This window comes from Crocodylus porosus, unplaced genomic scaffold, assembly GCF_001723895.1.
Source record: "Crocodylus porosus isolate Cpor-Errol unplaced genomic scaffold, CroPor_comp1, whole genome shotgun sequence".
NCBI classification, from domain to species: domain Eukaryota; kingdom Metazoa; phylum Chordata; order Crocodylia; family Crocodylidae; genus Crocodylus; species Crocodylus porosus.
Genome location: NW_017728918.1, coordinates 94,432,710 through 94,454,949, shown reverse-complemented (window position 1 = coordinate 94,454,949; position 22,240 = coordinate 94,432,710). Strand labels below are relative to the sequence as shown.

Genomic DNA, 22,240 nt, shown 5'->3' with positions numbered 1-22,240 from the left:
CCCCCCACTTTTGGGGGGAAAAAAGTGCGTCTTATGGTCCGAAAAATACGGTAGTTAGAAATATAGTACAAGAGGTTAAAAACACACTGGTCTTATGCACATAGTATTTCCTCCTTGAAGCAAATACCGCATTTACTTGCACACCATATGCATGCTTTCCCCACAATTCACCCTTCTGTAAATGGGATGACTGTCTTGAGCAGGGACACTGATTTAGAATAAAATAGAATAAAACAGAATAGAACAGAAGCATGGAGGAGAAGAAACATGGAAATGCTATGCTGCAAACTGGCTGCCAGCTTCTCTCTCAGCTAGCTCGCAAGCTGGGTGGTGGGGGAGCAAATCCAGTATTAACCCTTTCACATCTACTGTTGATTGGGAAGTAGCCTTTGACCAAGAAGTGTTTTGCAGCACAGTGGGCACATCTACATAGGCTACAGGAAAATACTGCACAGTAAACTTTCCCTGGCAGGACATGTACACATGTGCCCATTGGGAGAAAATTTCCTCCAGACAGGAGCAAATATGCTCCCAAGGGGAGCAGTTCAGCGCAGGGCTATTCTAGCCCTGCTGTGCCCCCTACAGGAGTGCCAGCCCCCTACAGGAGCGCCAGGTGCCAGCCGCAGGCTGGTAGGGAGCACCTACTCTGGTCTCTGGGGTGGTGGGGGAAGCCCCACCTCCGGAGCAACTGTTTTCCAGTCCCTGTGGATCAGGGCATGCGGTTGGGAAAATGTCTCCTCCCCTAGCTGCTGCTTCCCAGGCCTATGCGCCAACCAGCAGATCAGGGCATAGGGCTGGGAAAATATCTCCTCCTCTGGCTACTTCTTCCCAGCCCTATGCCTCAATTGGTAGATTGGGGCAATGGGTGAGAAAATGTCTTCTTCCCCTGATGCTGCTTTCCAGTCCCATGCCCTGATCCCCAGTGATCTTGATTTACAGGTAGAAGGCAGCTGTGCAGTAGATTAATATACTGCTCAGTAAATGGTGCACACATGCAGACAGTGATGCTTTACTGCTCAGTAGGTTAGTCTACTGTGCAGTAAAGCATCTTCATAGAATCATAGGAATCGGGTCGGAAGGGACCTTGTAGGTCTTCAAGTCTGACCCCCTGCCTGGGTAGGAGAAAAAAACTGGGCTCAAATGATTCAAGCCAGGTAGGCATCAACCTCCTCTTAAAGACCCCCAGGGTAGGAGCCAGCACAACTTCCCTTGGAAGTTGGTTCCAGATCCTAGCCGCCCTGATTGTGAAGTAGTTCTTATGGATGCCTAATCTAAACCTACTCTCCAACAATTTATGGCCGTTATTCCTTGTTATGCCAGGGGGCGCTAGGGGAAACAAGGTCTCTCCCAAACCCTTCTGATCCCCCCTAGTGAGTTTATAGACAGTCACCAGGTCCCCCCTCAGTCTTCTCTTGTGAAGGCTGAACAGGTTCAGGTCCCACAGTCTCTCATTATAGGGTCTGCCCTGTTGTCCCCGAATCATGCGGATGGTCCTCCTCTGGACTCTCTACATGCTGTCCACATCCCTCCTGAAGTGGGGCGCACAGAACTGGACACAGTACTCCAGCTGTGGCCTGACCAGTGTTGCATAGAGGGGGAGGATCACCTCCTTGGCCCTGCTTGAGATGCACCTGTGGATGCACGACAAGGTCCGGTTAGCCCTGCCAACCGTGACCTTGCATTGTCGGCCCATGTTCATTAATGACTCCAAGATCCCTTTCTGCCCCCATGCTCTCAAGAAGGGAGTTTCCCATCTTATAAGTGTGCTGCTGGTTACTACTGCCTAAGTGCAGCACCCTGCACTTGTCAATATTGAAACACATCCTGTTTATGTTAGCCCACTCCTGTAACCTGTCCAGCTCTTGCTGCAGTCTTTCCCTCCCTACTAGTATGCTCAATACACCCCAAATTTTGGTATCATCAGCAAATTTAAACAGGTTGCTTTTCACCTCGTCATCCAAATCGCTGATAAAGAAATTGAACAGCGCAGGCCCAAGGACCGAGCCCTGGGGGACTCTGCTGCCCACTTCTCCCCAGGTTGAATATGACCCATCCACCACCACCCTCTGAGTATGACCCTTCAGTCAATCTGCAATCCATCTGACTGTGTAGGCATCAATGCCACAGTTGCCTAGTTTTTTAATGAGGAGACGGTGTCAAAGGCCTTACTGAAGTCCAGAAAGACTGCATCCTCAGCGACACCTGCATCCAATGCTTTTGTGACCTGATCATAAAAAGCAATCAGGTTGGTCTGACATGACCTGCCCCTAATGAAATTGTGTTGGTTGCCCTTGAGCACCATCCCTGAAGCCGGCCCATCGCAGATGTGCTCCATGATGATCTTCTCAAAGAGTTTCCCTAGGACTGAGGTAAGACTGATGGGCCTATAGTTGCCCAGGTCCTCCCTCCTCCCTTTTTTAAAGATGGGGACCACGTTGGCTATCTTCCAATCATCTGGCCCCTGGCCTGAGCACCACGAGCGCTCGTAAAGCCATGCCATGGGCCCTGCAATAACCCCTGCTAGGTCCCTCAACACCCTAGGGTGGAGAGCATCTGAAGCCACTGATTTGAACATGTCCAGTCCCTCGAGAAGCTCTCTAACCCCATCCTCCCCAACCTGAGGTCTGGACGCATTCCCCTGGAGTCCGTCTTGCATCACGGTGGGGAAGTCCAGGTCCCTGCACAAGAAAATGGAGGTGAAGAATTGGTTAAAGAGGTCTGCTTTCTCCTCTGGCACAACCACCATCTTGTGTAGATACACCCCATCTTTCCATAAAAAAGCTAGCCCTAGGGTATGACTCTGGAAACATCTTTTTTCTGTATTCTGCCTTCCAAAAAAAAAAGGTACATTTCTTATCTGAGGTAGGTGGTACACATGAAAAGTATTGTCCATGATAATAGAATGGTGAGGATCAAACATCTCTAAATGCTTTGGGTCAGGATGTAATCTAGACATGCTGTAGCAGCACAGAATAAATTCAAGCTATTGGTTACTCCTTTTATGGTCACTAGACAAACTTTCTCTGCCCATTGTTTAACTTCCTTTGTCTTCCAATATTGTATTTGAATTAATAATAACTGGTCTTTCTTTCAAATGCAGATAGCGATGCTGTGTGTACAGATTCAGATAGTATTCTTTCAACTGCTTTAGAGGAAACCAAGAATGAAGAAGGCTTAAATTATCTGGTATTTGTCAGAGAAAGCAATCCAGGTAAAGAAAACAGCAGTTCAAATGGATGTAATAAAATCTAACTGTGTCATTTGGAGAAAAGAAGAGTTGGCACAATATGCAGATGAAGAAATAAGCCAAGGAAAATGTCCTTCACTCCACCCTTCTGTCAGCAATCCTGAAGGCATGAACTATGCCTGTGGTCTAGTTTATTTTCAGTTTAAGGAACTAGCAAGTTTTGTTTCTTGTGGTAATTAGAGATGTAAAATATGGGAAAATATCATAAGGAAATGGATTTTGTATAATAGAACAGAAATAATAACAGAACAGCACATGACTATTTTGTTCAAGAATTTCTGAATTTTATGACCTCTAGTTTTGTAGGAAATAAAGTAAGGGAATAAAATATGTAATCAGCTAAGACGTGATTCTTCTGTAACACTGAATTATCCATTCTCTATCTAGTATGCTCATCTTTTTTGGCAGATAACAAATATATTGGCACACACCCATGCATGCTTAAAAGGAAGTGCTAATAAACTATTGTATATATTATAAAAATGTTTTCCTCTGGTTTAGAGAAACAAAATCAACTGACATTTTGTCTCAAATTTAGATTTTTTTTTCCAAAACAAACTTTTACAAGCTGAAAAGGCCATTTAAATGTTTTAATGGCCATTTATCTTTTTTTACAAGAAATTCCATTTAAAATTAGAATTCAGCCAACAAATGGTGATTATTCATCAGTGGTGGTAGTTTATTTTATTACTTAATTTAAAAGAGAAAAAGAAAAGATTCTAGAACCATTTAGACCTATTAATTTGTGCTGTTCCTTATTTGTGCATCCATATGAACCTACCATGCTATCTTTGTCCTCCTTACTCCTTCTGTTTGTCTTATTTCATATTGGGTTATAAGTTCACCATGTCAGGAGCTTTCTCTTATTGTGATTAGATTAATGGGGATGCACTGGCAACTGGAATTCCGGGAAGATACAAGAGACCATGGTAATCAGTCATGATGCAAGATTAAAAGATGCTATTATCCTTCCATGTATTTGGAAGTCAGAGCAAATTATTTGACAAGTTTCCCAGGTGGCATATACCACAGTGTGGAATAAAAACACATTGATAGTCAACTGAGACCATGTCATAGTGACTTGTAATTCGGCAAGTTAGAGATCATTTTCCTACCCTGTCAAATGTAACCATATCACACTTTTCTTTGCATGTCTCTGATGCTCCCTCTTCCTTTATAACATCAAATATAAGTTACAACCTTGTCTTCGCCTTCTGATTAGAATTTCACCCAGCAGCATAGTTTGGTATTTTGGTCTAGCTAAAGGCTGCTTGATGGCTGCTCAGTGACCTACATGAAATATGTTGACAATGCAATCCAATTCTGCCTGTACAGTTGCTCACATCACAAAAACCACTAGAGAGAACTTTGAGAGGTAGTTAGCCATGTTAGTATGAAGTCATGCAGAAGGCAGGACATAGCATATCATCTGACAGAAGGCTGTCACCTATGAAAGTTTATCTCTCTGAACTAGTTAGTTTCTAAGGTGTCATCCTACCCTGCCTTCTGCCTAGAAAGAGTTTTGGTGATGATCTTAGCAGAGTGGCCAAACATTTAAGAGGCAAGGAGAACCTTTTTAGCTTTCCAGCCTCACTCTGGATTCATTATCTATGTGATAAGAAACTGTCATTGCCCAGCCTTCATTTATCTCTGAACTGGCCAATCTCCAGCTCTGATGGAACAAGATAAAGATGTTATAGAGGTGTTATGACATAAATTCTTTATAAGTCTATGGGTAAACATTTACTGTACAGAATTATGATTTATTTGAAGAAGAAAAAATCTCATACGTGTGTGTATGCACGTGGTTCTATATGGCATATATGAGATGTTTATAATCTGAGCTTTCAGAATGAGTAAAATAGTCATTGTGCCTTTGCTACTGGTACAAGAGGCTCTCAGTCTCCCAACATAAGAGGCATCAATATTTATTTTGGCTTTCATTGTTTAAAACATGACCTCAAAGTTCAATATGGGGCACATCTACTAGTGCGTAGGGCCATTAGCTACTGGGACTGTAGCACATTGAGCCTGGGTTGAGCAACCCTGGCTTGCAGGGGGTCTGAGAGGCCAGCTTGGCAGCCAGGGGCTGCTTCCCCTGGGTCAATGTACTGTGCTAGGCACAGGGGTGCTTCAGCATGGGGCTAGACAGCAGGCAGCCCCTGGACTGAAGCACCATTGTGCCCCAGCCAGCTCCTCCAGCATTTACACATGTGCTACTGCAGTTTTTTACTGTGCAGCCAGATATAAGTAAATACAAGTACTGTCCTGTTGCAGAGTAAATTAGTTTACTCCAGTGTAATAGGGTCACATGTATAGACACGGAGATGTATACTGCAGAGCTAATTAGTCTATTGCACAGTAGATGAATCCATTAAGGTTAAAGGTCCTCTCCAGTCCATCATGCCATTGAGATAGCTTGGAAAAGGTATTTCATTTTCTGTAGCTAATGTCACACAAGGGAGCAGTGTAGTTAAAATAAAATCCAGACACCCTTAACCAGGGGTCCTGTTTACATCTGGAGGCAGCTTTTGTCAGCAGTTTGGCATAGGATTTGAACTCATGTCTTGAGCACTGTAGTGAAGCACTAACTCAGTAGCATAACTAGGGGAGGACAACTGGCCACTCTGAATGCCAGCTTAGGAAGGGAGGGGCAGAAAAATATCGGCTGCTGCCTCAATCATACAATTACACCTGGGGCACAATGGGAGCTGGAAATCACCACTGGCCCTACACATCCCACTGCCCTGGGTACAGGGCTGCTTTGTTATACTTCTGTTGTAACTACTTTGCCTGAACATTTTTAAGTGCTTCACCAGTAGCAGAAGCTATTTAATAAGGTTGTGTTTGCTGTAGAGCGATGTAGTTGTAATGACCTTTGAATTTCCAGATCTTAACTATTTCAGACAATAAAACACTTTGCTGATTAAATACTTGCATTGTTTTTTCAAGTAAAAATGGTCTTGAAATTAAAAGACTACAAAAGGGGATGTGAAACACCCATATTTTGTGGCTCAGTCCTTCAAGCAGTCAGTACTTTGGGTCTTAACCAGCAGTCGCTGGAACTGCTCATGTGCATAGAAATGGGCAAGTGCTTAAGCATTCTGTTGAATCAGGGCCCAGGTGTGTTATGCTTTCACACTCTTCATAGACAATGAAACCCATTTACAGTAAGTAGTTTAACTGACAAAAGAAATCCCAACTGGTATGATGCTTCTGTAGAAGCCAGCATCAAAATGTGAAGTTTGAAACATGAATCATGAATACACTGAAAGTAGGGCTCTTTATTACAAAGCATAAAATCTCTTTAACAAAAGCATCATTCAGCGACACTGTATTAAAGTAGAAGGGCCAATTCCTCAGGGGGTGTAAATCAACACCCCTAGTGCTGATTTACTGCAATGGAGGTCTTCATACTTTGAAAACTTGGCATAAAATTGCAACTGCGGTGCTGCATTAATGCATTACAGGTCCAATTCTGCTCAGGTAAATCCAGTATAACGCCATGGATTTAATGCAGATTTAAAAAATCATGTAAATGGCTATTGGTCATAATATCCACAGCAGCATCACATTTATAAAGCTTATGCCTGGCAAAATCTTGAAAGATCTCTCCCTGGATAACGCATGTGGTTGGACTGGAATGTGTGTAATGTTAATACTTTAGCCATAAAGACGCTTGGTGCGATGCTACAGTCAAGCAGTACAAATATCCCACATGGCTGTTCACTTTTATGTCATCGACATTTTTCACATAAGTCAAATCTGAACCATTATAGTATGTTCTGGGAGGTGAGGATTCATGTAAGGTAGCTGGAGCAGGGTTTTACATAATAATTACTGTAGATCCAGAGAAGAGCAGGCACATAGCAGTCAATGGTTTTATATATCTCCCATTATTACAAATATAATACAGTACTATGTGCCAACCAATAACCTATGTGAACCATGTATCAACTCCCATTTTTCTTTGACCACTTGCCCGGCTGATGCCTTCCTTATACAGGCACAGATGCTCAAATGTAGTTTTACTGAAGGCAATGGGATGGAACTGATATACTCTAAGGATCTGGCTCATTAAAATAAAACAACTGAGAGTGATGGGCTTCCTTTCAGTAATTTGGCCTCTGTTCCTAACAAAACTACTCTCTTCTCAATTACATGAAATCACAAACAGTAGTTCCATAATAATGTGTGTGTATATACACCATATATATGTAATTGTGATTTGATGTAACTGTGTGTGTGTGTATACACACTCATATATACATACATACATACGCATGTGTGTGATAAATATAGTATCACTCCCATTGACTACTACATCTGACTTCGCTTTCTTCATTGATTACAAGTGGGTTTGCAGTTCAGGGGAGTTTTTCCCACATGGTCACACAACAGAGTGAGTTGCAGCAGGTTGATTGCCAGGTGGATTTTTCAAACGATCAGGACTCTATTTATAATGACACTTGGCACTTCCAACTGACATTATGTTTTAACTCAATTAAATAGCCAGAAACCCTGAGCTTCAGAGCCAAGTGATGATGCCACAGTATTGTCATTATCCCCAGGACGTGACTGATATTACAATAAAAATAAGGACTTTTTTTTAGACTGAGCTAACTTTTAAATGGGGAACTGTAATAGCTGGGCAATGTCAAATTGTTGTTATGCCCATTGTTTTCACTTGTCCTCATGGCTGTCCTCATGCCAAGTTCACTTGTCCACTTGGCAAATGGTTTGGGCTAAATTTCAAAGACCAAGTGATAAGATAGCTATTGTGCCTGTTATCTCATGTATACTAGATAAGTACACATGTACTCATCTCATGTACACAATGTGATTAAACAGACCCTGCCCCTCATCCATTTGTGTTGAGTGGAATTTTGGCATTGACTGAATGGCACAGAGGCTCAAGCCCCCAGTGCTTCATTGGCCACGTGTCCCTGAAAAATCCTGTTCTGAGCATGTACATAGTAGCTATTTTAATACATAAATTAGGGACAACCAATCATACACATAGAATCGTGCATACATAAATTTGGAATTACTTTGCATGTGTATACTATTAGAGCCTAAAAAATGCTGAAGGATGAGTGAAAGGAACTTGTGTTCTGGCTTCTTCATGCTGCCATTCTTGAGGGGCTTCTGTTTCAACAGTATAAAAAGATAAATTGATGCATCAGCCAGTGCAGGCAGAGGTGGGGAATGGATGGCCTTTCTGAGCCACAGGTTGCCAAACAGTTCCTCTTGACTATATGCCTAAAGGCCACTGTTTAATAGTAAACAAGGATCCATCTTTTCAGACAGACATTTTGGACAGAATTCTGTTATCATTGTGTACCTAAATGACAGTTTCCAGACATGTGGCCTTTTTGGCACTTACACACATTTTGTGACTCTATTACATCTCCCATGAGGATGCATGAGCATGCATGTGTATAATAAGCATATGCTATGCACTGACTGGGCAGGTATTAGACTATGTACCATTATATAGATTATGATCTTATAAAGTTGCATAAGTTGTGAAAATGCAGCATGACAAAAACCCATGATTAACAGGCGCTAGATGCCAGAGGAGAAGAGTGGTAGCCCTTCCACACCTTAGGGCCATTAGCTAGGTAACTAGGGCACTAGCTCAGTAAGGAAGAGAACAGATACAAGACCCTTCTCACCCAGAAGGGGTTTGAATCTGCATTTCCTTAACTTCCTATCATGGTGCTCTAACACTGCACTGCAGCCAGGCAATATCTTGGCCTCTAGCCTCCTGGTTTTTGAAGCTTCAGCAGCCAAGAAAGGGAGATATGTAGGGCCAGAAGGAAGAAAACGAGCTAAAGGATGTGGCACTCAGTGAGATGGCTGATGCTCTGGAAGGGAGCAAGCTATCGGTTCTTCCCTGGATACTTGCTTCCACTGCACTGCTCTCCACCTATTTTTATCCAATAAATGTCAGATGCAAAGTGCAATGGCTTAGCTTCAAAAGAAGCATTGGGTGGCACCTAAACTGGTGGCTAGAGCACCATACTGGGAAGTTGAGGGACACAGATTCAAACCCATGTGGTGAGTGGGGCTAGAACCTGCATCCTGGCTGAATGCCCTAGCCAGGCAGCTAGCTACTGGTGGTGAAACACTAGAGTATCACCCTCCTCTTATTCTTTTTTATTTATTCTTTCCCCAGGACTTATGCTCAGGTATGCACAAACAAAGCTGCACACCAGCCCAAGTAATATGTAGCTTCAGTATAAATGTGCAAGCTTGTACATCCATGCTGCAGGGACAATAGAACTACAAACAACACCATTTATGCAACCAGAAAACTGCCATTTATAGCCCTAAGTGAAACAGAATCTGCCCTTCATCTAACTCCCTTTGCTCCTGATCAGAGTTTCACTTTTATGTTAAATGATTAGTTGCAGACTGAAAATGGGGGCGGGGATGCCATATTTAAAATAAATATTTAAATATTGTTTGTGAGGTTATTAGTCAAGTCTTGCTGTCACTGCTTTGCATTTAGTTGCTTCACTGATGTCCACTTATGCCAGATTTACACACAGGGGCTTAAGGCAGTTAAAAGCCCTCATGAGAGGGGAGAGAGAGAGAGAGAGAGAGAGAGAGAGAGAGAGAGAGAGTGTGTGTGTGTGTGTGTGTGTGTCTTACCAGCCATATAGTAGTTAAAATTCAGGTTGCCCACTCACATGTTTTAGGACTCCTATTTATTTCCCCCACCCTAAAATTTTCCTTTTGAACCAAAACGTCTCTTGCTTGTATGTCCTGTGGAGAAGTGCAACCAAGTTGCATTTATCTTGCAAGGAATTTGTATTATACTGATATTACTGTATATCAGTAGGAATCTGCAGGTAGAAACACTTAGGAAAGAGTAACAACAAACTCACTGGGCAGAGGCCAGTTCTCTTAGTCTGTAAGTAACTTGCAAAAAAAGTATCCCTAATCCATAACTGGGGCTCCTAAACATTGCATTAATGCTAACAGTAAATAACTAATAAATAGTAGAATGAGGGCAGAATACATCTTTTTGGTTATATATTGATGAAAGAAGCTGTATTTCTTAGGTGCAAGAAAAAATATAATCAATAAAATGGCTTTTAAAAACAGGATTTCATTTCATTGGATCAAGTTGAGATCAGAATCAATGAAAATGATTGTAAGGGCTGTGGAAACTTGTGAATTCCATGTGACCTGCATATTTTTGAACAAACTTTAAAATTGCATGTCTGGAAATGCCAACTGCAAAGCAAAATAATTAAGTGATTTAAATAGTAAATATGCAAAGAAGGTAAATTGAGACACTCTGAATACACTATTTGCATTTTCTCAACAGAATTAATCTCTGGACACCCTCTGCCTTGACTCTGTATGCTCTCACTGAAGTGGAGGTCATGGCTAGTGACAACTGGGAGCTGCTCTTGGAGTCTCTGTTGCCTTTTTAGGTTATGAGGGTCTCCGTGTGTTTGGGATAATATGATTGACAGCTCCACTCCAGCCCCAATTAGCACCCTATAATTTATTAGCTTCTGCTTTCAGATTATGCGCTAACTTCACAAATATTTCAACCACGGAAACAGCAGGTATCGAGTGTCTCTTTCCTGATCCAGCTCACTGGGGCTGCAGTTAAATACAGGGAGAGAGCTGTGCAGGTCTGTCAAGAGAGAATAATCATTTGTGTCTATGTTGACTGGGGCTGTCACAGATCTTTAAAGCTTCATTGGTGGATGGAAAAAAAAAGATGTAAAAAAAAGATGTGGATAGTTCATGTTGTAGGGTGGGGTGCAGGGCTGAAAGCCAATTTGTCAGCTCTCCCAAAAAAACTTGTGTTTGTTTATCTCTGCTCCTTATGTAAATACCCATTATTTGATGGTATATAAGTAGCATCTGTATGTATGAGTACATCACTCTTCAAGCTTCTGCTCCTCCTGACTGAAACATGAGGCAAACATGAAATTGCAAGGGGGAGAGGAGGAAACACCTCAAGACATGGAGTCCAGTCATGTGAGGTGGCAAAAACACCACTTCAAAGTGCATCCCTCTGTTCCTTCTCCTCTCGTCACTGTTGTACCTGACTCACCGACACATTAGATTTAGATTCTAAACATTTTGGGCGCAGCTACAATCTACATGTTCATTAATGCACCATAATTACTGCACATTGTTTAGTATTTGTATAAGCAAGTACTAAATCAGTGTGCAGTAACTGACTGTACTGTGCAGTAGCACCGGCGTGCAGCTTTTTAGTGATGCTAACTACAGAGTAGCCTAATACTACTGAGCATTAGCATATTAGCATGGTTTTTGTCCCACTTGTTAATGCACAGTTGAATTAGGCTACTGCGGAATTAGTGTCTTGTGTAGAAGTGCCCCCTGAGTTAGTCTTGTTGTAAATGTGTATGGAAGGTGTTGTGTATGGTCTGTGCTAAGGTAAAGATACAGATATAGACACCTATCAGAAAGGGCAAAAATAGTCCCTACTACCTGAGACAAGTGGGCATAGAGTTTAGACCACTTTGATCAATGCTGGGTGCAGATTCTGTTAAATCAAACTTTGTTTGTAATGATGAACAAGCCTAAGCCTCCTTCAGTTTCCCATGTCAGAATCTAGGGTGGATGTGATGTATAACATGCAGTCATATGGGTATGCAAGGCTATCATAGGTTTGCAGGTCAACTTCTAGATTTTTGGAAGATAAAATGTGGCTATTTTTCTTTCTGCTTAGGGCCATTAGCTAGGTGACTAGGGCACGAGCTCAGTAAGGAAGAGAACAGATACAAAGCCCTTCTCACCCAGAAGGGGTTTGAATCTGCATTTCCTTAACTTCCTATCATGGTGCTCTAACACTGCACTGCAGCCAGGCAATGGGACCAGGTTACTTTTCCACATAGCTAAAGCAAGTCCATATACAGTAATATGAGGGATGAGCACACAAAATAGAACCCAGGGTGTGTTCAGATAGAGCAAGTTTAGACAGAACATATTATTCTGGCCAGAAACAAGTGTGCTATTTGGATCCTAAGTCCCCTCACCTCAAAGTGTAAGGGTGGTTGGAGGTGGGGTTTCAGCTCATGGGTATCCATACCTTATCATTTGTCCAGTTTTATTCCTTTTCTCCTTGCCACAAAAATTAATAAACTGTGTAACCTAAATGAGGAAGAGACCCCCCCCTTCTCAAACCATTGCATGCACAAACATTCAGCTTCTCTCCCTCTCTTCCTGCAACTGCTCCTCTGGGTGGTAGGCCAGGGACACAAGCCAGAAAATCACAGTCCTCGAAAGGAACTGGTCTGCATCCCTGCAGTGTAAAAGGACATGTGAATTACAACACTCAGCCAGAAAAAGATGCATGAGGGCAGCCAGAAAGTAAACTTTGATGTGCCAAAAACATTCGCTGCATTTCCCTCCCTTCCAGACAGGGCCCAATTTTTAAGCCTTTGCTAGAACTTGTCATGGACCTAAATAGAACTTCAAAGGGAAAGTGAGAGGAGAGAGCAGCAGCTTCTGACCTCAGGAGGAGACAGGACAAAATTCCCCAGTGAAAGGCAACACATAATCATTGAAGGGACAGAGGAATTGTTCAGAATCTGCTTTACCTGTCCCTCAACCCATATCGGGGCTTATGTGAATAATTCACTGGCAAAGACAGGGAAAACCAGGATCTTTCTACTAATGTAAGCCCCAATTAGGACAAACCGTTTCCTTGCTAAGAGCAGAGGTATCTATGTGTAGCTATAACCCCTCTGCAATAGTCTTTCAGTCACTCCTCTATTGACAAAAGTGCCTGGGAGCCCCTTGTTAAAATTCCACCACCAAAACTAAAAATGCAGGTTAGTTCAACTTCCTTACCTCATATGGAGCTCTCCCCTTCTCTGGATGCAGCTCAGTTATCGCTGCTGGAGACTAGTGATAGCCCTGGAGCACATTAAGGTATTTTTGCAGAGCAACTTTTTCCTTGTGGTATGAACCAGGTTATACCTTGTGCCAGATACCAGCCGTTTTTAGAATGAAAAGTTAAGGGATATACTCAGAGGCTTAGTCCTAACCCTTAAAAATATACACCTTAAATTGTATATTAAACTCTCACTGTATCAATCTACCAGCTGGGTAAACAATTTGAAGCAAGCAATTTATCCAATAAATATAATCCATTTTTCCCTCCTGTAAATTCCCTGTGGGCAGGTGGTGACATTAATTTGTTACTTAGTCTCAACTGTGGAACAAGCCAGGGCAAACCCATGTTAAACCTATAGGATGTTTACAAAATAGACGGTGTGTGAGTTTATGTTCTTCTGACCACCAGACTGGGCACTTAACAGTTCAAAGCAGAAAGAATCCTTTTTCTCCTTAAAGATGATCTACAAATATTCATGGTTATTCAATACATCTGTTGTACAATAAGCAATAAAACAGGATGGCCACTAGAGAAATTATTTGTGTTATTTGTAGCATCAAACCCCAGTGTATTAGGTACTGTATAAACGCATAACAAAGAAAGAGTTCTTTCCTTCCTAAAATTTTATAATCTAAGACTCCAATCCTGCAAAGACTCATGCATTCACTGAACTTTAGGCACTGTGACTAGTATTAATGAAGTCAATGGAATAACGCAGAGCAGGTAAAACACTTATTTGAGTCTGCATATTTACTATCTACTACATAGAGAGTAATCACTTTAGAACAGGAGCTCCTCTTTTTTACTTTTTGTTTGTACAATGAGGCCCTGATTAGGCCCTGTAATAATAAAGAAGTCCTCCGAGATAAAGAAGAGCACATTGAATCTACATACTCATTCCAATATCCACACATGCAGTCTTTGTGGAAATCTCACTTTTTGCAAACATCACTGCAAATAAGCTCTTACTTAATCACATGTTCACAAATAAAAGGGACTGTGATTGGCAGTGGAATGGATGAGTGGGATAGATTGGCAAAACTATCAACAGATTTTCTGTTCAGTATAATTTACAGACAAAACCCAGCAAAACAAAACAATATTCTCAATGAAGTGAACTTCATTCTGGATCTGGTGCAAATGTTCTCATTCTTTAAAAGTTCCACACAAAAAAACAAGTAAAAAAATCATCCTCCCCTCCCAAAAGAAACATACACAACAATAGAGCCAAAGTTAAATATTGCTTTTTTTACAAGTGCTGTTACCTCGTTTCTTGGTGGGATTCGGACACATTTTGTTTTAAATGACAGAATACATTCCAGTCTCAGAGTATCTTACTACAACCTGCCCAGGACCTGTTTTATTGTAAACTAAGGAAGAAATTATTTTAGGATTCTTTTGTTGAAAGAATCCTGGCCGATCTTCCCCTGACACTTGCAAATCTCTAACCGAAAATGGTTGTCATAAATTATATCTCAAACAAATTCTCTGCCAGCTTCTTGCAGTGTTTATACCCAGTGCGTTTTAAAATTCTCATTATTGTGATTCCAATCTCCCCTATAAATCTAGCTACATTCTCGCCACTACTTGATTGAAATCCAAGAGGCAAGATCTGTGTCCGCTTCACCTTCCTTTGCACACTAGATAAGTGCCATTCTTCCATCACCAGAATACACGTCTATTTGCTGTGCCAGCTATATTTACACTTACTGCCAAATTTAAGCTTAAGAAAATAGCCTGTCCTCTTGCATTCATTTTTTTTTTTTTGCAACATTCAAGGACAGTTCAATTAAAGAAAACCCCCCAAAACCCAGAAGAGGACAAAACAATGCAGGTTTGGACGGTAGATAAAATATTGTTTTTAAGGGGAAGTAAAGAAAAATATTCACTTCTTCACTGCTGTCCTTGATTGAATCAGTGTTTTGAATTACAGGAGTAATAGGAATGCCATTATACTCCCTGTCTTTTGTCATCTTTTTGAAGAGATATTTTATTGTAACATAGCACCCTTGTTTGTTTGTTAATTCATTAGACAGGGGGACTGAAACCCAGAACATCTCAAAAAGACTGTATTTTATTCTTCTGTATTCACCACCATTTCTTTTACTCGTAAGAAAACATTTTGCACCATAGAGATTTATTTTTAGTTTTAATGCAAAGTAATAAAATAGTTTGTTTTGTCCACATTACAGGTATTTTTCCCTATCCACACCCTGAAACTCCTCCCAAACTATTTAACTTTAATTTTTCACAAAAGCACACAAAGGGTGAAAGAAGGAGACTTCTTTAATGCAGGTTTCCTACAATTAAATACATCTCTTACTCCCCCCTCCAAAAAAACAAAAAAAGAAATACCACTAAAGTGACCAAACGACAGCAACACACAGACAAAGAGAAATATTAGAGGCAACTGAGATCAGTCGTCCATAACATGCCTTTCCTTCTGGTGTTCTCCAGTTGTTCCCCATAATGGCTGTCAGCTTTTTTTGTTTTGTTTTTGGTTTTGTTTCCCTCCTTTTTTTGAAGGGTTTCTTCTTTCACCATAAAATGTTTCTTGTAAAAAAAAATTGTATATATCCAATGCAAATGCTGTGCCAAACTCTGAGAAGTGCCACCTTGGGCTGTCATGTTTCTGGAGTTTGAACAGTTGTCCCTGGAACAGCTGCATTTCTATAAGCCCAGGGCAGGTGGGCCAAGCTAGTCACTTGCCACTCATAACCACAGGCTGACAGATTTGACCAGTTTTGTTGACAGTCCCAAAATGTTCATGAATTAAAACGTCCTGTCCTTTTGCAGTTCTATGATGTAAAGTAAAAATCCAGTTCAAAATTGCTGGATATTTCCCATGCTGCTTTCAAGAAATAATTCTCATTGGCATAAAAAAAAATATTCACAACACCACCAAAAAAAATGTCATCCCCACCTTAAGAAGACCTGTGATTTCACATCACCATTCATGACATTTGACTGTTTTAAAACACAGTTCTGGGTGCAGAGTTAGTTTAAATAGAAGTCAGCATCTTTGGCTCTCCTCTTCTAACAGAAGGAACCCCGGCTTCCACAAAAAGTCTGTGCTGTCCTTGCAATGCCAAGTAGTTTGAAGTTCCTTTGCTTTTCTCTCCCATGATTTTGGCTTTGAACATGTCTTTGCTTGGCGTAGATGCTGAGTCGTGGTGGGCTGGTCTGCAGGAAAGGGGGAAGTGGGACTCTCTCTGGGGATCTTTGAATCAGCAGATCAGCTCAGGAGGGATCCACCACAGAAGGCATAACGGCAAGCTGCAAACCAAGATCAGAAGCTGTTACAAACCGACTTGATTTCATCTGTGAATGTCACCAACTCTACTAGGCAGAGATATACAGGGAAGAGCCCAGGGGGAGAGGAGGTGAAGACAGCTCTAAAACCAGTACAGATCCTTGCTTTTATCCTGGGGCTGCAAACCTGAGAATGGAAAGAAAAAAAAAAGGAAGAAAAAAAGGTACAAGATATTTAAGGACAGTGAAAGACAAACACTGCTAGTTTCCTGTGAGAGCAGAAGGACTGAGTTCAAAAGCAAGGATTCCCAGAATGAAAAGAAATGGTGAAATAAGGAGAAAAACTCAAACAAAGCCAGGGAGAGGCACGTGTTTTATCTAAAGCCAGGCCACAGCAGGGCCCATTCCAGACGGTTGGTATAACCATTACTCTGGTACTGAGACTTGCTTCCCAGAGAGGACTTTCCTAGTTTTATGTGCTCACTGAACTAGAAACCATGCCACTTGACTGTATCTGCTTAACCTTTCCCATGAAAACATAGCAGCTTAACCTTTCCTGTAGGCACCTGACCAGACAGAAAATAAAAGTCATCGGCTTCCCTGGGAGAGGAGAAAACGGGTGGCACTTTTATGGGAGCAAAAGCTTTGCCTTCAGACAGCTGGTAGAAGAATATTTGGTGGGGGGAAGGTTACCCTTGACACCATTTCACTTAAACCTGACGTAGTCTCAGAACATGCCCAGCCTCCATGATCCCGAGGCAGGGAAACTAATCTGGCCCAGTGCAGTCACCATTTCACCTTGGGGCACCACCCCCATCACATCCTCCTCCTTAATCAGGGAAGGCAAGATCAGGGGCAGGCCCAATACATTTACCCCAGCCCCTGGGCTGGCTGTCTTGCAAGGGGGGGGGGTCTTCCCTTCTCACCCCACCCAGTCACCTGCAAGGGGCAAATCCAGAGTAGCAAACCCCGTTCTCTTCCTGGAAGGCAGCTGAGGGGTCCCTGATTACCATGCGGGAGGGGGCAGGAAGGTGGTGTGGGAGGGTGTAGGGACGAGATTGGTGCTCTCCCACTCTTGCCAGCCCTTACCTGTGTCCACATTGAGGCTGATGCTCTGGGCCAGGTCCCCCGGGGGGCTGGGGAAGGGTGCAGGTGTGGTCCAGGCCGTTGGGGTGGCAGGCTCACCCTTGCTCAGCTCGCACTGGGGGCTTCCGGAGGCTGGCGTGAGCCGGGGAGGGCGTACGGAGGCAGTGGGCACCAGCAAGGAGCTGTAGCGGGGGTCAAAGTGGGGGCCATAGACATCGTGGACAGCAGCAGGGCGTGGGTAGGCAGAGCCCTGTGTGCCCAGGTAGGGGTGGTGGTGATGGTGGTGGTGGTGGTGCGCTGGGTGCCATGGCTCAGTGCTGCCCTGGTGCAGGTGGCCGTGCAGGGCAGTGGGTGCGTAGGGGTCAGCTGAAGCAAAGGGCAGCTCACTGTGGGCAGTGGCCAGGGGGCTGCTCAGGCTGCTGCTCAGTGAAGCGGATGCCTGGTAGGCGCTGTTCCAGAAGGAGGGCGGGAAGCTGCGCTGGCTCATCGGGAAGGAGCCATCTGTGGGTGGGAGATGACAGTCAGCAGCGGCCCCCCAAGGTGCATCCCCATAGAGACAACCCCCCAGTTCTGTCTCTAGCCTGCCCCATTGAAGCCAAGGGATTAAGGCTGCTGGGCTTTTCTGTGTGCTTCTAGGGGAACCCCCCTACCCTTACTCCTCTAGGTCTAGGGAGCTGGATTTCTCCAGATGGACACAGCCCAGATCCCTGCCTGCATTTGACATTGATCTCTGTCCCTTGCAACAGCAAGACAAGAATCTGTCTTCTCCTTGTCCTGCCCAGAATCATCTGCACCCCATGGGGACATGGCACTAAGCCATCAGGGCCCCTTCTTTTGGGTGGGACCGTGGGGCTCTGGTCCCTAGAACAGAGAGGGACATCCTGGTCATCTTTGCAAAGTGATGGGCACCTCATCGTGGCATGGACAGCTCTTCAGGTCAGAAGCCCTGTGCTTTAGGGGCCTGGGAAGCAGCAGGCAGGGTGGGATAAAGATTTTAAAGAGACCTGACTTCCACAGACCATAAGAGGTGTCATTTACTGAGTCAGACACTGGGTCTCTTTTGGCATCTCCTTTTTTCCCTTTCAGCATGTACTCTCTGCTGCTGTATGACACAGGACACTGGGCAAGATGGACCTATGGTCTGACCCAGAAATTCTTAGGTTTTTATGTCCATCCGTCATCCTGTCACACAGTGGATGTAGAAAGTGGGTGCTAGAAGGGAGAGTAACTGGGTATCACCAGGGTTTTCCCTTGTTCCTCTCCCACTTGCAGCTTCCAGCACTCAAGGTCCAGGAAGTTCTGATTGAGAGGCTGTGCCCCTAAATCCCATGCTCAATAGCTACAGATGCTCCTTTCCTCCAAGAACTGGTCCAGCATCTTTTAGCATGTGGCTAGACTGTCAGCTGTCAGACTGGGCCATTTCTCAGACAAATGCACTGGGCTGGGCAAAAAGCACCAGCCACAGGTATAGAGCCATCTCTGAACTCCCTCAGGGGAGGGAGACGCAGCACCTTCCCAGGCAGGAACACTTTCACCTCCTACCATCAATTCCAGCCCGGAATATCTGTCACCCAGGACAAACTGCAACTAGTATCTCTTCCTTGGAGGTCCCTGACAGACATAGGTGGAGGGTCTGGGAAATATTTAAGCACAGTCTTGGCTGGATGGGCAATGCCACAGAAGGCTTTAGACAGGGACAAATCTGAATTCCCTGTGCTGGGACCAGGGGACAGACTGCTTGGGTGACAGTGGGTAAGTCACTGGTGATTTTTCCTGTGTTGGATGCAGCCCAGAAGGATTTGCCCCTGTCACTGGGGGGGTTGCTACTGTTAAGAGTCTACTGATGTATCTTTTCCAAGACCCAGGGCCTGATCTGAAACATTGATGATCCTGACTGAGACAGTGGGTTGGGCATGGACTAGATAACCAGGGAATGCGATCAGCTGAATTTCACAGGGGAGGGAAGGTTCCTTGGCACCTTCATTGGTTTGAAATCCCCCCTCCCATGGATGATTCTGCTGTACAGAGTCAGTGCCTTTTGGAACCTCTTTCACACAGATACCCTCCATCCCATTAACCTCCTACAGGTCCCCACTGCCGCATCTGCATTCCCAAGTACAGCCGATGTTAGGCAATGGCATGTGTTTGCCCTCCCCCCTTTATGCACTGGGTAAGGATTAGAGCCTCAGGATGGGCAGTGAAGTGGGAGGAGGGGGGGGATATTACTTTTTGTCAGAGTTAGTTATTTCTCCCCAGCTCAGGAAAAATTACAACAGTTACATACCTACGGCTAGACAAAGTGCTATATAATCTATTTGGGGGGATAGGGAAGGTCGTAAATACTGCCCCCTCCCCCACACAACTTTTTTATATCCCTTATTAAAAATCCTGTTACAAGCCAGAAGGCATCAGTGATGAGACCTTCTGTTTTAAGTCCTGGAAATAAAACCAGAATCCTCCCCTCCCTTCCCTTAAATTTGCTGAGGCAGATAAGCCACAAAGCAGTTTCAGGACCATTGGTTCCCTTAGAATCATAGCATGAGGGTTGGAAGGGACCTCAGGAAGTCATCCTCTGCGCAAAGCAGGACCATCTCCAACTAGATCATCCCAGCCAAGGGATGATCCTTAAAAGCCTCTAAGGATGGAGATTCCCCCAGCCTTTCCTACAGCCGTTTCAACAAGGTGGGTTAGTTAGTTTAATCTCTTTGCGGGGCAGGAGAGAATTTAGTGGTACCCTAGCAGAAAACACGGAAGCCTATTGCTTTTGTTGTAAACACTCTCAGATGACCCAGAGCAGCCGTATTCAGACAGATCTTTAGGGATGCAGCGATGCCCATCTGGAATCACCAGCTTCTTTTTTAAAATACTCCTACTTGTAAGAGCCCAGGTTCTTTAGGGAACAACCATGTCTCAGCCAGGGCCAGGAGATGCACCAGAGCACCTGCCTGGGAGAGGAACAAATGCTAGTTATAAGGAGACAGGTGGCTTTGCAGGGAGCTCTGGGTTTTGGCAAAATAATTCTTCCCTCCCAGCCTGATCTTTCCCTCCCCTTGGTTTTTTATACCAAGGGGCCAGCTGGAAGGAGCTCTAGGTGCTCACCCCTCCATGAACTGGAGCTCCTGGAGGCCTTGGTGCTGCTGGGTGAGTAGCTGCTGGGTTGGCTCAGGGCTCGGCTGAAGTGCTCGTCCACCACAGCACTGATGTCCCCTTGGAAGTAGGTGAAAAGCACACAACGGGAGTTGATGTACTCAGCCTCTGGGTGCCGCTCCTTCTCAGGGCTGGTATCTTCCTCCTTGATGCTGGCTGCAGGGGCATGGCTGGAGAAGGAGCTGCTGGCACTGCTGGTGCTGGCACTGCTGGTGTTCTCTGGGGCTTCCTGCATCTTGGAGTAAAAGGCGAGTTTCTGCCAGGCAAGGGGGGAGAAGAGAGATCCGGTCAGGCCAGGCTGGCTGCCCGCTCCCTCCCTCCTCACCCCCCCCCCGAGCTTTGCCAAATGAAGGTTTCAGCCCCCGCCCCCCATCTCAAGATCTCTAGCAGACAGGAGTGAGAGGAGGAATCCCTGACACCCCCGGGGTGCTGCCATCCCCAGCAGGGTACTAAGGCAGGGCTGCACAGCCTTGGTATGTGGGGGCAGCTGGGCAATGAGCCCATGCAGAGACATGAAGTCTGGATCTGGGGGTGCATGTCCCAGCCCCACCTCTGGGTGCCTGCAGGCAGTGGAGTTGGGGTGTCTGGGACCAGCCTGTCCAGGCACCACTCTCTGGGGGCTGCAGGCATCAAGGCTGGAGGTGGGGAGGGGGCAAAGGGAACCATGTCCACTGTCAGCCTCTGCTACTGTGTCTAGACAGGGAAGCAGAGGAGCCTTTCAGTCCTTGCCCTGCAGCCCAGAAGGGCATCTTAGTAGCTATGGCTGTGACTGTAACTAAAACTATAACTTTTCCTCCTGACCCTGGGCTTTAGCTACTGTTATAGTTATGATTGCTAAAGCCCTGGGTCAGGAGGGAGAGCTATAGTAATGTAGTTATAGTTGGAAGGAGAACTTTAATTATTACTGTAGCTATAACTATAGTTATACCTATAACTAGCTATAACTATAGCTAAAGCTCTGGGTCAGGAGGGAAAGCTACAGTTATAGTTATAGTTATAGTTATATGGTTTTCCCTCCTGCCCAGGGCTTTAGCAACTACACAACTAGAGCTATAACTGTAACTATAGCTAGAGCCTTGGGTCAGGAGGGGAAGCTATAGCTATAGGCAGGGATCTTGTACCATCTACTTTTCTTGGAGCCTGACAAAGGGACTTTGATCCTGAAAGCTTGCAGGAAAGGACAACTGTCTTGCGATTTCCCAGTTGGTCTAACAAAAGGGATCATTTTTGGAACCAAGACTTCTAGTTTTTTGTACAGCTATACCGTCTACTTACAGACCTATAGTTATAGCCAAAGCCTGGGGCAGGAGAGAAGGGATAGCTATAGCCACGGTTCTAGTTATATAGGGATAGCTCTAGCTAAAGCTGTAGCTGCAGTTGTAGTTCCAGGTCTAGCTATAGTTGTAGTTGTAATTCTAGCTCTAGCTCTAGCTCTAGCTAGACCTGGAACTACAGCACAGCTAGAACAGGAACCCGAGCTCGGACTGCTGGAGAAAGCCAGCGGGGAGGCGGCCAGGCAGGGCCGGGGGGCGCCCGGGGAGGGATGCTGCTGGCGGGGGCTGCCCCGGGACGCCGCGGCCGGGCCGTTCCCCGCACACGGAGCCGCG

The 22,240-nt window shown here is 44.4% G+C and overlaps 2 protein-coding genes across 2 annotated transcripts in view; one reads left to right on the top strand and one right to left on the bottom strand.

The window, feature by feature from the left end:
* Positions 1 to 5,124, top strand: part of ROS1 (ROS proto-oncogene 1, receptor tyrosine kinase) — a 120,069-nt gene extending 114,945 nt beyond the window's left edge. The window contains exon 44 of the mRNA XM_019538192.1: positions 3,101 to 5,124. Coding sequence (XP_019393737.1) covers positions 3,101 to 3,252 — 152 coding nt within the window. The 3' untranslated portion in view covers positions 3,253 to 5,124. The remainder of the gene's footprint in view (positions 1 to 3,100) is intronic.
* Positions 5,125 to 14,538: 9,414 nt separating this feature from the next.
* Positions 14,539 to 22,240, bottom strand: part of VGLL2 (vestigial like family member 2) — a 14,976-nt gene continuing 7,274 nt past the window's right edge. Inside the window, exons 3-5 of the mRNA XM_019538191.1 lie at positions 20,586 to 20,889; positions 17,490 to 17,987; positions 14,539 to 16,587 (exon numbers count right to left, since the gene is read on the bottom strand). Coding sequence (XP_019393736.1) covers positions 16,544 to 16,587; positions 17,490 to 17,987; positions 20,586 to 20,889 — 846 coding nt within the window. The 3' untranslated portion in view covers positions 14,539 to 16,543. The remainder of the gene's footprint in view (positions 16,588 to 17,489; positions 17,988 to 20,585; positions 20,890 to 22,240) is intronic.